At 55.0% G+C, this 13645-nt stretch overlaps 2 protein-coding genes across 7 annotated transcripts in view; one reads left to right on the top strand and one right to left on the bottom strand.

Moving 5' to 3' along the window:
- Positions 1–1458: 1458 nt before the first annotated feature.
- Hipk4 (homeodomain interacting protein kinase 4) lies at positions 1459–9009 on the top strand. The gene is made up of 4 exons (XM_023708277.1): positions 1459–2178; positions 5465–5821; positions 7373–8221; positions 8562–9009. Exons 1-4 carry the CDS (start codon positions 1714–1716, stop codon positions 8739–8741), a joined length of 1851 nt encoding a protein of 616 aa, XP_023564045.1. The 5' UTR covers positions 1459–1713; the 3' UTR covers positions 8742–9009.
- A 612-nt stretch (positions 9010–9621) lies between these two features.
- Pld3 (phospholipase D family member 3) overlaps positions 9622–13645 on the bottom strand; it is a 23549-nt gene continuing 19525 nt past the window's right edge. For all 6 annotated transcript variants that reach the window (XM_023708254.1, XM_023708256.1, XM_023708255.1 and 3 more), the window contains 4 exons: positions 11707–11846; positions 10696–10861; positions 10218–10317; positions 9622–10124 (listed from right to left, as the gene is read on the bottom strand). In XM_023708254.1, the coding sequence (XP_023564022.1) occupies positions 9937–10124; positions 10218–10317; positions 10696–10861; positions 11707–11846 (594 nt within the window). In that variant the 3' untranslated portion in view covers positions 9622–9936. The remainder of the gene's footprint in view (positions 10125–10217; positions 10318–10695; positions 10862–11706; positions 11847–13645) is intronic.

The following is a 13645-nucleotide window of genomic DNA, read 5'->3' on the forward strand; positions in this document are numbered from 1 at the left end:
TGCTCAGTGAATCCTCAGGAATCCTCCTGGGCTCGTGGGTACTCCACACCCTCCCTGGGCTGAGTCACCTGCCTTTTGTGACTTCCAGGACTCCGCTGTGCCAGACCCTCCCCTGTGGGCCCTGCCAGGCCAGCGGGCTCTGCCTCCTCCTCCAATGTGTTCAAGGCACTGGGAGGCGTGGCAGAGGGCGGTCATGGCTCCATGCTGGACTCCAGAGCCAGGCACAAGCTCAAAGCTTAGCCAGGGTACCCAGCTTTTTGACCTTAGGGCTTTTTGTTTTGCTTTTTTCAGTGCTGGGAGTGGAGCCCCGTATCACTCACAAGCTAGGGAAGCTCTTTACCACCAAGCTGCATTTCGGGCCCCCCCATTTTTGACCATGCTAGGGCTTATAGTGAACCCATGCTTCATTTTTGGTTGCTCCTAGACCATTTTATAGTTTTCCTTTTCGGGGGGTTACTGGGAGTCAAACTCAGGACCTCTTGCTTGCTGGCAGGTGCTGTGCCACTGAGCTAAAACACTGTCTCCCATTTTTAATTTTTGAGACAGGATTTCACAAAGTTACTCAGACTGGCTTCCCACTTACTATCCTTCTGCTTCAGCCCCCTGAGTAGCTGGGTTACAGATATATATGCTCAGTAATCTTAGGCATTTTATTTTTAATTAGTTAATTATTTTTGAGATAAGGTCTCACTGTGTAGTTCAAACTGCCCGTGAACTCACTATGTAGCGTAGGCTAGACTTGAACTCATGTGGATCCTCCTCCCCTAGCCTCCCAAGTGCTGGGATGAAGAACGAGACAGCCATGTGGCTATGTGGCTCTTAGCGTCTTCCTCTCCCTGAGGCCTGCGAGTCCCATGGCCATTCCTCCTGGGCTTAAAATGTCCCATCCAGCCCTGCCCTCATCCTTCCCCAACTTGGTCACCTAGCCTGCTCTGACTTTCTTCCTTTGGGGCCTCCTCCTCCACTCTTTGTCCCTCCAGTTTACCTTTCCTCACATAGATGCTTTCTGACATCTGACCCTGCCCTTCATGGCTCTAACCCTTGCTGTGGCTCCCTGGTGCCTTCAGAACAAAGTCCAAGCTCCTTAGTTTGCATTCAGGGCCTTTTATAACCTGGATCATCTATCTACCCACCACATCTACCCCATGGCAGTTGTAGCTATAGGTGGGAAGGGCATTTTCTGCGTGCGCACACACACACACACACACACACACACACACACACACATCCACCCACACGCAGCACTTTCCCCTCCTCACTCGGTCTGTAGGTGTGTCCCTGTTCCCATACTGTCCCCTATGAGAGTCCCTCTCAGCACACTCTTCCCTCTGCTGCCTTCCCAGGTTCCACCACAGGGTGGGGGAGGGGCCATGCCTGGCACCCCACCCCCCATTCCATCTAGGGCTCAGGTCTCCAACAACAGAACCAGAGCCGCTCAGCGCTACTGGAACCCATTCAGGGTAGACTGGGGCCCCCCCGTCCCAAGCCAGAAGGGCTTTGGGAGAGGGGTGTAGCCCTTGGCAGACTCACCTTGTGGCCAAGGGGGGGTAAGAGGTGCCAGGGAGGTGGAGGCCAAGCTCTCAGGAGAGGCCAGAGGGAGTGTGGTTCTCCTCCCCCCACTGGGGGTCCTTGGGCCTGGTGGCAGAGTGCCCTCGGCAACAGAGCCTGTGGGTTGAGGGTTGGAGCAGGTCAGCATCTGGTGGCCAGGGCACCATGGCCACCATCCAGTCGGAGACGGACTGCTACGACATCATCGAGGTGTTGGGCAAGGGCACCTTCGGGGAGGTGGCTAAGGGCTGGCGGCGTAGCACCGGTGAGATGGTGGCCATCAAGATCCTGAAGAATGACGCGTACCGCAGCCGCATCATCAAGAACGAGCTGAAGCTGCTGCGCTGCATGCGGGGCCTGGACCCCGAGGAGGCCCACGTCATCCGCTTCCTTGAGTTTTTCCATGATGCCCTCAAGTTCTACCTGGTCTTCGAGCTGCTGGAGCAAAACCTCTTCGAGTTCCAGAAGGAGAACAACTTTGCACCCCTCCCTGCCCGCCACATCCGCACGGTCACCCTGCAGGTGCTCAGGGCCCTGGCTCGGCTCAAGGAGCTGGCTATCATCCACGCCGACCTCAAGCCAGAGAACATCATGCTGGTGGACCAGACCCGCTGCCCCTTCCGGGTCAAGGTGAGGGCGCCGCCCAGGCCCCAATACTCTTCCATCTCTTGGCCATGGGGTCTACCCTACCACACCACCCTCTCCCATCTGCTCCTCCAGACCTGAGGGCTCCCATTGGCCCCTCCAGGCCCAACATCCCTCTATCCATTTCATTTTTTTGTTTGTCTTTTTGAGACAGGGTCTCACTATGCAGTTCAGGCTGGCCTTGAGCTCACTTTGTAGCCCGGGCTGGTCTGGAACTCCCACAATCCTCCTGCCTCAGCCTCCTACGGGCTGAGATTGCAGGTGTGAGCCACCGTACCCAACCCCTCTATCCATTTCTATTCTCAGCTCCTTGGCTCAGTCCTGTCCTGAGGGCTGGCATTCTGCAAGAGACACAGAGTCACAAAGGAGGGAGAGGTGACACAGGGAAGGGGAGAAGATAAAGCCAGAAGAGAAGGTTGTGGGCTATGGATCAGGTGGGGGTGGTGATGAGTGAAACTTTAGACACGTTCCTGAGGAAGGAGGGTATGGACTTGTGCAGGAAAAGCATCAGGCAGAAGGAACGGCCAGCACAAAGGCCCTGAGGTGGGGTGCACCTGCGTGTGTGCGTGCGTGCGTGTGTGTGTGTATGTGTGTGTAACAGGCAGGGGGTCCGTGCATAAAACCATAGGTCCATGATTGAGGCACTGAGGGAGGAAATGAAATCAGGAAGTAATGGGGGATGGGCTAGTGCCACCTGCCTATAATCCTAACATTCGGAAGGCTGAGGCAGGAGAACTGCTTCGAGTCTGAGACCAACCTGAGCTACATAGTGAGGTCAAGGGCAGGCTGAACTACATAGCAAAAGCCTGTCTCAAAAAAAAAAAGGAGGTGATGGGGTGGGTCTGTGTAGGGCTTTGCAAGGCACAGCAGGGGCTTTGGTGGGTTTTTTTTTTTTTTTTTTAATGTATTTGGTACAGGGTCTCACTCTGTCACTATGTAGCTCAGACTTGTGGTGATCCTCCTGTCTCAGCCTCCCCAGTGCTGGGATTACAGGTGTAATCTCTGGTGGCTCAGCACTGGGGGATGAGGTCAGCACAGCATGTGGTGCTGGGGAGCAAAAGGACTTTGGTTTTATTCTGTGGGAGTCGGAGCCACACATGGATGCTGAGCAGAGGAATGACAAGGTCTGGCTGGCTCAGGAGTCCACAGGCTGTTTCCCACAGTGAGAAGGAAGCAGATGGCAGGGGCTGGCCAGGACAGTAGGACACAGAGATGACAGAGTCTGGACACTCGGCAGAGCTGTGGGTGGGCTCTGGGTAGGTTGTGGAGCTAGAGTCCACAGGATTAGTTGGTAGCCAGATGCTAAGTGGGGGAGAGGCAGGGAGGGCTTGAGCGTTTGAGAGCCTGTTGGGTAAGCGGTGGCAAGCATGGCCCCAGTAGTATCACTGTCACCTCGCCCAGCCACATTCACCAGAGGCTTCTCTGTGCCTGGGCCCGTGCTCGGCACACTGGGCACCTTTGCTCCCCACCTCTGCCATCCTAGCTCTGACCCTTCTGTCCACTTATGGCCTTGTCACTGGTGATGGCCAGGAGCCCCGAGCCCTCGGACAGTAGGCCTTGGCCTGGGCACCTCCCAGCCCCCAGTTGGAGTCAGTGCTAAAGGAAGTTATGGGAGACACAGACAGGAAAGGACAGACCCTTCTGGCCTGAGACGTGGAAGGACAGAGCCGCAGGGGAGGAGGGACTTCCATATTCCCAGCAAGGGACACACACACACTCCCAGCACTTAGCCAGTGCTGGCGCGCCGATCCTGCTCAGGATGGACAGGCAGTCCCATGCCCAGCGTCACTCAGCCCTCAGGGTCTGGGCCCCAGTGGGCGGGGCTCAGAATTAAAATGAATAACCACGGCACTTACTGCCTTCTGCAAAGAGAAGTCAAGGAGCAGGACTTGGGTAAGGCCCTGGTTAAATTCCCATTACCACAAAGAAAAAGACAAAGAATGACTGAATGAAAAACCCAAGGAACTCAGAGAGAGAATCCGAGGCCTTTACCAAAATTAAGTCTGACCAAACATGGTGGCCACCCCCCCACCCCAGCTATAAGCATTGTTCTAAACCTACAGAGATATAGCTTTGAACAGACCAGACAAAATCCCTGTCCTACTGGGGAGAAAAATGATGATTAAAAAAGAAAGAAAAAAATGCTGTGTGTAAAATAGTGTTAAGGGGCCGGGGAGATAGCTCAGTGGAATAAGTGCTTCCCTAGCAAGTGCAGGGGTCTGAGTTCAATCCCTGGTTCTGCAAAAAATAAATAAATAAATAAATAAAATAGTGTTAAAAGCAATAGTGAAAATCAGAGCTAGAAAAGGACAGGAAAGGTGGGAGCTGCCATTTTTTGAGAGCACAGCCAGGAAGGCATCGCTGAGGTGTCAGGTGAGTGAAGGCCTCAAGGACGAGATGGAGGGGAGCCAGGTGGATGCTCGTGGGAAGAGTGTTCCAGGCAGAGGGAACAGCCTGCAGGTGTGTGAGGAATCTCGAGGACGCCCCAGTGGTGAGAGGAGGGTGTGGGGGAGACATGAGGAGGAGACAGAGTGAGCAGATTCTGAGCTTGTTGGAAAATGGAGTCTAGGGGCCCGGGAAATGGCTCAGTAGAATAAGCGCTTCCCTGGCAAGCGCAAGGACCTGAGTTCAATCCCCGGTTCTGCCCCCTCCCCCAAATAAAGAAAAAAGAAAATGGAGGCCAACAGGGTGTGGTGTTGCTACCTGGAATCCCAGCACATTGGGAGGCTAAGGCAGGAGGGCAGCAAGTTTGAGCTCAGCCTTATTTATTTATTTATTTATTTATTTTTGCAGAACTGGGGATTGAACTCAGGCCCTTGCACTTGCCAGGGAAGCACTTATTCTACTGAACCATCTCCCCGGCCTCAGCCTGACAAATTTGGGAAGACTGTTTCAACCCCCTCAAGCCCCCCATGAGAACAAAAAAAGGGGCAGGAGATTGAGCTTGGTGCAAAGGCCCCGAGTTCAGTCCCTGAGAAAAGGAACAAAGAAGGTGGATCCAAATAGGATTAGCTGTGAAGCAAGCTGCTGGGAGACAGAAAGGGAAAGGATGTGGCCTTGCGAGGCACAAGACTAGTGCAGGGAGTCAGAGACACAGGGAGCCACACACAGCCCAGCCTAGAGATCCGGGCAGGGACACACAGAGGAGATGAGGAGGCGAGGCCCACAGGTAGAGCCAAATGACAGATACAGAGGAGCCAGGAGGCCCAAGTCAGCTGTCCCTGCCTCACCACTACCATCTGCCCTGGTCACCATCTCTGGCTCTCTACAGGTGATCGACTTCGGCTCAGCCAGCATTTTCAGCGAGGTGCGCTATGTGAAAGAACCATACATCCAGTCCCGCTTCTACCGGGCCCCCGAGATTCTTCTGGGGCTGCCCTTCTGCGAGAAGGTGGATGTGTGGTCCCTGGGCTGCGTCATGGCCGAGCTGCACCTGGGCTGGCCCCTCTACCCAGGCAACAGCGAGTACGACCAGGTGCGCTACATCTGTGAGACCCAGGGCCTGCCCAAGCCCCACCTGCTGCATGCTGCCCGTAAGGCCCACCACTTCTTCAAGCGGAACCCCCACGCTGAGGCCACCAACCCCTGGCAGCTCAAGTCTTCAGCTGACTACCTGGCCGAGACCAAGGTAAGGGGGGGAGGAGGGAGGGCAGTCAGGGTGGGGATGCTACATCAACAACAATCTGGTTAGACCACAGGGAGCATCAGAAGCTTGGGGTCAGTTATGAGGGCTGTCTGGGTGAAAGCAGAGGTGTGACTGGAAATCTGAGGGTCAGCTCTGGGGGGCTGCTGAAGCAAGACACATCTAGTCTAGACTGCAGGGAGGTGGACCAGTGAGATAGCTCAGCGGACTAAGCACTTGCTTAGGCAAGTTCAAGGACTGCAGTTCGAACCCTGGCACCACATGCTACGCCAGGCCTGCCCCCAGGGCAGGATGAGCCAGCCACAGAGTTCAGGTGTAATGGTGCAGGCCTGTAATCCCAGGACTGGGGAGGCTGAAAACAGGAGGATCACTATGAGTCCGAACTGTGGAGTGAGACCCTGTAACAACCAAATACATTTATATGTAATAAAATACATTTTTTAAAAAAAAGTGCAGGGAGGGGCTGTGAGATAGCTCAGTGGACTAAGCGCTTGCTTAGGTAAGTGCAAGGGCCAGGGTTTCGATCCCTGGCACCACATGCTACGCTGGCCCCATCCCCTGGGTGGGCTGAGCTGGCAATGGAGTCTGGGCATGGTGTCACATGCCTGTAATCCCAGCACTAGGGAGGCTGAAAACAGGAGGATCACCATGAGTTCGAGCTACATAGTGAGACCCTGCACACACACAAAAATTTTTAAATTTAAAAAAAAAATGCAGGGAGGACTGGAAGTTTGAGAGTCAGAGGTAAAGGGCTGCTGTAGCAGGGGTGATCTGGCTTATAGCACAAGCATACTGTGAGATTAGGGCAGCTTCTTGTGCAGCAGGAGGGATCTGAGTCAGACCACAGAGGACATGGGTATGGGACGGCGGAAAGTGAGAGTGACAACAGAAAGGGGGATGTGGGTGGAAGTCTAGGACAGCCTACTGCTGCCTCTAAGATTGCAGTCATCAGGCCTATACATCGGGAGAACCTGGGTTAGACAGCAGTGGGGACCAGAAGTTTGGGGCCATCTGTGGAAACGCTCACAGCAGGAAGGGTCTGGGTGACCCAAGGTGGGACGTCAAATGTGTGCAGTAAGAAGGGCCTGGGCTTGACCTCTGGGGGGCCAGGAGGGCTGGGATAAGGTGTGGAGGCTACCACAGCAAGAAGGAGCTGCATTTGACTTCAGGGAAGACTGAAGGTTTAGGGCAGCCTCCTTGCTAGCTCTGGTAGGGCCTGGCCCCACACATGAAGCCCTGGGGTGAGTTGTGGGGCTTGGGTCAGTGAGGGCTCTGGGTCAGAGAATAGGATGACCAAACCACACAGCCAGGAACCCTTCCTGCAGCAGCAGGAAAGCTCTGGACTAGACAGGAGAGGTCTAGTGCGAGGGATCAGGTGTGGCCCGCTAGCAGCAGGCCAGCTCCATGTCGGATCATCAGCAGAACTGCAAGTGTGTGTGTGTGTGTGGGGGGGTTCTGTGTGGGTCCCAGAGCAGAGGCATGTGGAGCCCAGGACCTGGACACATCTCCACCTGGTGCCCACCTGTGTCCCTCTAGGTGCGTCCACTGGAGCGCCGAAAGTACACGCTCAAGTCGTTGGACCAGATTGAGACGGTAAACTGCGGCGGGGCTGCAGGGCGGCTGAGCTTCCCAGACCGAGAGGTGCTGGCAGAGCTTGCCGACCTCAAGAGCATGGTGGAGCTGATCAAGCGCATGCTGACGTGGGAGTCACACGAGCGCATCAGCCCCAGCGCAGCCCTGCGCCACCCCTTCGTGACCATGCAGCAGCTGCGCACCACCCATGAGGGCACCCACTACTACCAGCTGTCGTTGCGGGGCTGCCGCCAGTCACTGCAGGTGGAGGGCAAGCCACCCCTGACTGCTGCAGCCGGCGCTGAAGACGGGCCACCCTACTACCGTCTAGCTGAGGAAGAGGACACTGCGTTGGGCAGGGGTGGCGTGGCAAATGGAGGATCATTCTTCCGTGAAGAGAAGGCACCAGGCATGCAAAGGGCCATTGACCAGCTGGACGATCTGAGCCTTCAGGAGGCCAGGTGTGGGCTGTGGGGTGAGGCCCATGCTGACCAGGTCTCTGACATGCTGGCCCCACTCAAGGCCACCACCACTGGATGCCGCATCCCTAACTCAGGCCCAGAGCCCATCCTGGCCTTCTACGGTAGCCGCCTGCCAGGTCGCCACAAGGCCCGCAAGCTGCCTTCGGGCTCCAAGTCCAACTCCAACTTCAGTAACCTCATTCGGCTGAGCCAGGCCTCACCAGAGGACGACAGACCCTGCAGGGGCAGCGGCTGGGAAGAAGGAGAATGCCAGGGCACCTCTGCCGAGCCACCTGCCATCCCGCAATGGGAGGGCGATGGGCCCAGCATCAAGGATGCAGCCATGGAGGAGGAGGTAAACCAACTGGGTGGGCAGGGGTGGGCCAGGGCCTCCCTCAGAGCTTGCTACAGGGCAGGGGAAGATAACTGGGGCTTGACCCACCCATTTTTATGTGTGCAGCTGGTGCGGGGTCCAAACACATTAACCTACATTCAGGACAGAGGGTTTGGTGAACACTGACCCATCCTCACTGGGTGATCAGGCCCAGCACACAACCTTCAGGACAACCCTGGGCTAACCTGCCTTTGCCTGAACCCTGAGGGGGTGCCCATTCCTACTCTGTCTTAGGAGGACATGCACCGGAGGGCCAGCATGAACCTCCCTGTTGATGCTCCTCTTCTTCTTCCCACAGAGGTCAGCCCCTGAGCTCTTCAACCCCAGCTGCTGTTCCGGAGAATGGCTGAGCGAGACTGACTGGAGCATGGAGGGCATCAGGGGCCTTCGGGTTCAGGGAGTCCCCGCCCACCACCTCCACCCGCACACTTCACCCCGGGGTACCAGCTTTCTGCAGCACGTCGGTGGGCACCACTGATGGTGGCCACACCCCTACCCGTGGCTGAAGGCTGCACTAGTTGGGCTGGCATCCCTTATCCTGAACCGTTCCTCAGGGCCGTCCCCCAAACCCATAAATTATTCTTACAGAAAGATAGTTATCCAGAAGGCTCCCTACCCCCAGCACATGCCCACATCTACCCCCAGGAAACAGGAGGCCCCTGAGGTCTGGCCCATAGCCCCCCTGGCCAGGGTCCGCAGAAACAGGGCTGTACCCGCTGGCCCGAGCTCGCCCTGGTCCTGCTACTTCTGCCTATTTCAATAAAGAACTGTTCAGCAGTCCTGTCTCTTGCCTGGCTTCACTATCTGAGGCCTGGTTTGACCTAGAGGATGGGCACCAGGCTGGCGCCCAGGGCCTGGCCCTGCCATGCTGTACCCAGCTGGTTGCTGGCTCAGACTAGGGGCTGGGCTATGTGACACTGGGAGGGAGACGCTGTGCTTGCCACATAAGCCCACCCCCTACATATCTTAGTGCTTGCAAATCTGCCGCCAGATCATCTGAGTTTGCCAAAGCCTGTGGCCTCGCTGATCAGTGGTCTCCTCTTCACGTTACAGGCTTGGCACGCACTTGCACATGCCCGGGGCCACTAAGTGTGAATTCACCCGGCAGATACAAATGCACTTTAGGGGCTCACTCCAGGGTTCAGACATGCCGCCCACCCTTGAGCCATGGCCACGGTCCAATCCAAGCTGGCCACCTAGAGCATGCGGAGTGTGGCGCACATGCTACCCCATGCTGGTGACACACATGCTCAGCCTGGCCCAGCCCATGTGGTTGCATACTGCATGCTTAGCGCACAGCAAACCGCACTGGTCACGTGCCAAGAGTTCAGTGCCACCCGACGCCCATCTTGTATCACTCAGGCACAGGTACAGACAATTATTTACTTCTTATTATAATCTTGGGCCCTCTTTGCCCTGGAAAGGGGGGTGGGCCAGGAGTCCAGGCCCAGCATGCACCCCCACTTCTTTGGGGGCTGATCCCTCCCCCAGCTCTGCTTGGTCCCAGGGCCATAGCATCAGGCCAGTGGGGTAGAGGTAGAGGTGGGAGCGCAGGGGAGAGCCTGTAGAGCCACAGTGGGGCAGACAGAAGCGGGAGCATGGGGACAGGGGTCAGGACCCTATCTGAGTCCATGGGGGCCTCCTAGGCCTTGGCCTGTCCACTGGATTGAGCCTCAGAGCAGCCGACAGGCATTGCCCACACTGTCGGCAGAGGCATCAAGGTCGTGGCTATATGGAGAGTCCCAGTCCCTCTGGAAAACCGCCTCCAGCTGGCTGCGCAGGCCACCACGACCGTTCTGCGTCACCAGCAGTGAGGTACCTGCCGTCTCAGTGAAGTAGCTGCCAGACCAGTTGGAGGTCCCTAGGGAGGAGGGGACAGAGAATGGCGGCCCCATGGGGTTGGCCAGGCCCTGGTGCCTGGACCCTCCCTGCTTCTGTCCCTGGGAACACTTACCAATGTAGGCGGCACGTTCAGTCACCATGTACTTGTTGTGGTTGACACGAGCATATGGGATTCGGGCCTGAGCTTCATCCGCAGGGACCACAAAGAGTTTCTGCCAAAGAGAGGGGGGGATAATGAGCGTAAAATGCAGATGGGGGGCGCAACCAGCTCTGCAGGGCTGGGGGTCCTCAGTACATGCTGACTGGGACAAAGACTTTGTCACCCCCACAGCAAACTTGCTGCCCTTGAGAATGGTTTCTGGCTCCTGTTCATCTCTGAAGTCTCTTCTTAGATGTCCCCCTTTCCAGGAAGGCTTCCTTGACCCCTCAGGCTAGGACATGTCCTTCCTTTGTGTCTCCCTGTCACATCCCCAGTCTCTGCCTGTGTCTCTCTGTCCTGGTCACTCTTCCCCATCATGGCAGGACTCACTGGGGATCTTGCTGGAATGACAAAGGCACTTGACATAGGCTGTGTTCCCAGCACTGCTTACCACCTGGATGTCAGTATGGGTGTGGTTGTCACGCAGGGCAGCCAGGGAGAGCAGGAAGGAGCGCATAGATGGCTCAGAGTGTCCCCAGCAGCTGATCAGCAGGCGTACCTTGACGCCCCGCTCATAGGCCGCCCGTCGCAGCCCATCATCGATGGAGGGCCAGAACCTGGGGGTGAGGGGTGAAGTGGAGCCAGTACGCAGGATGAGGGCAGCTGTATTCCCAGGCTTTTTGCCTTCAGGTTCGGGGAACCAAGTTTGGCTCCTGTGTTAACTTCTTTTTTTTTTTTTTTGCGGAACGGGGGATTGAACTCAGATCCTTGCGCTTGCCAGTCAAGCGCTTATCCTACTGAGCCATCTCCCCGGCCCTGTGTTAACTTCTGAGAGCAACTAATCCTCAGAAGCACCCCACTATGGCCCCAGACCCCTCATTTCCTGTTCCTGGTTCCCATCCTGCCCTGCAAAACCCAGTCCTCTATTTGTTTGTGGTACTGGGGACTAAACACAAGGCCTCCCCACTGAGCTATAGCCCTAGCCCTTTACTTTTTATTTTGAGACAGGTCTCAGGTGGCCAGGCTGGTCTCCAGCTTGTGATTCTCTGGTGGGTGCTGCCTCCAACCTTTGCCATTCATCTACTGACCAGACACTGCCTTCTTCGATCACCCCACCCAATCATCCTCCTTCTTACCTCTGATCACAAATCCAACTCTGCTTTCCTAGCCCTGTAGTCCTAGTCCTCTCTGCCTTCTCAAACTCCACACCCTCTACTTTAGGTCTCCAGCTGCTCCTTTCTGGCTCCAAACCCCAATATCATCATTCTTTTCTTTGTTACCTCCAGCCTCCCCATCTCCCCCATCATGGTTGTTTCTTCTTCCTCCAACACCCAGAGCTGCCTCCCTCTCACCGCTCCACGGCGTCCTGTGTCTGTCCCTTGTTTTGGCCTCCCTGGCTGTTCTCAGAGCACTGTCACCCCCTCTCTGTGCAGGGACTCCCTGTCTGTGCACCCCACAGTACCTGCGAGGGTGGGAGAACTCCATGGTGGGCAGGTAGTTCATGACCGCGATGTAGATGAAGCTCCGGGCGCTGTCCACCACATTGAGCAAAGCCTTCAGGTCTGGGGTTCGACCACTGGGACAGAGTGGTGGGGGTGCACTCTGGAAGGGGAGAAGGAGTCAAGATGAGACCCGGCCAGGGGGATGGGAGACAGCAGACATGTATGACAGCTCACAAGAGCCAGCCTCCATGAAGGGGAGGGATAATCCACTTTGTAGGTGAGGATACAGGTTCAGAGAGGGTCAGGGACTCGCTGAAGGCCACACTGCTATTTCTTTCTTTCTTTTTTTTTTTTTTTTTTTAAATTTATGTATTTGGTACAGGGTCTCACTATGCAGCTTGGAATCACAGTGATCCTCCTGTTTTCAGCTTCCCCAGTGCTGGGATTACAGGCATGCGCCACTGTACCTGGACTCTTGGTTCAGCATGCCCCATGGGGCGGGGGCAGGGCTGGTGTGGCATGCAGGACCAGGGATTGAAACTTGGTGCCTGCGCTTGCCAGAGCAGGTGCTTAGTCTGCTGAACTATCTCGCTGGCCCTCAGACTGCTGATAAATAGAGCCAGGAATTGAACCAGGCTGATTACAGGATTTTTTTTTTTTTTCTTTTAGTAATGAATGGCAGCCAGGCTGGGAGGTCAATGCCTCAGAATGCATAGAGACAAAGACACTAGAGCTAGCCACTATTTATTGGGTGAATACCATAAGCAGAGGGATTACTGAATGACTCAGAGGGTGGTCATGACCTTATGCTAATGAAGATTTGTGTGTGTGTGTGTGTGTGTGTGTGTGTGTGTGTGTGTGTAACAAGGGATTGAACTCAGGCCCTTGCATTTGCCAGGAAAGTGCTTATTCCACTGAGCCATCTTCCCCCAACTCCAAGATCTTTACGTTGATGAGGGCAGTGGGGAGAGTTGGCTGTTTAAGGAGTTTGTCCTTAACCTAAGGTAAAACCCTATTTTTATTACTACTGTGTTCCCAAGGATGATTCCAGAATTTATGCTGACTGGTTACTGACCCAGCAGCAAGAATATCATTTGGAAACTCGCTAGAAGTACAAGCCTTTTATGCCTCACTGTGCAGATTTTTTTTTTGAATATATATATTTGGTTGTTACAGGGTCTTACTATGCAGCTCGGACTCTGTGATCCTCCTGCTTTTTAGCCTCCCGAGCACTGGGATTACATACATGCGCCACTACGGCCGGCACAGCGCACCCAGGGGCGGGGCTGGCATGGCATGTGGTGCTAAGGATCAAACCACGGTCCCTGCGATTGCCTAAACTTGCCTAAGCAGGTACTTTAGTCCACGCAGCTATTGCTGGCTCCTTTTTTTTCTTTTTCTTTTTGAGACAGGGTTTCACTGTACAGTTCAGGCTGGCCTCGAGCTCACTTTGTAGTCCAGCCTGGTCTCCAACTGGCAACAATCCTCCTGCCTCAACCTCCCATGTGCCAAGTATTTTAAAGCAGAATGTTGGGGTGGAGCCCAGGTTTGTTTATTTTTATATATTTTTTGATACCAGAAATAGAATTCAGGACCTCACACTTGCCAGGCAGGCACTGTGCCACTGAGCTAAATCCCCAGCCTGTTCATTTATGTTTGAGACAGGGTCTCTCCTTATGTAGGTCAGGCTGGCCTTGAAATCACTACTTACCCCAGGCAGGCCTCGGTTTCGTGGGGATCTTCCTGGGTCAGCCTCCCAAATGCTAGGACTACAGGTGTGTCCAAACATTTATTTTGTTATTTTGTAGTTTTAGAGACTGAACAGATGGCATTTGCACTAAGCTATATCCTTAGCCCTTTTCTAATATTTTATTTTGAGGGCTGGGGAGATAGCTCAGTGGCTTAAGTGCTTGCCTGGTAAGCACAAGGTCCTGAGTTTGAGCCCCAGTACAAAAAAAA

Source organism: Octodon degus, unplaced genomic scaffold (assembly GCF_000260255.1).
Source record: "Octodon degus isolate 3935 unplaced genomic scaffold, OctDeg1.0 scaffold00344, whole genome shotgun sequence".
Lineage (NCBI taxonomy): Eukaryota > Metazoa > Chordata > Mammalia > Rodentia > Octodontidae > Octodon > Octodon degus.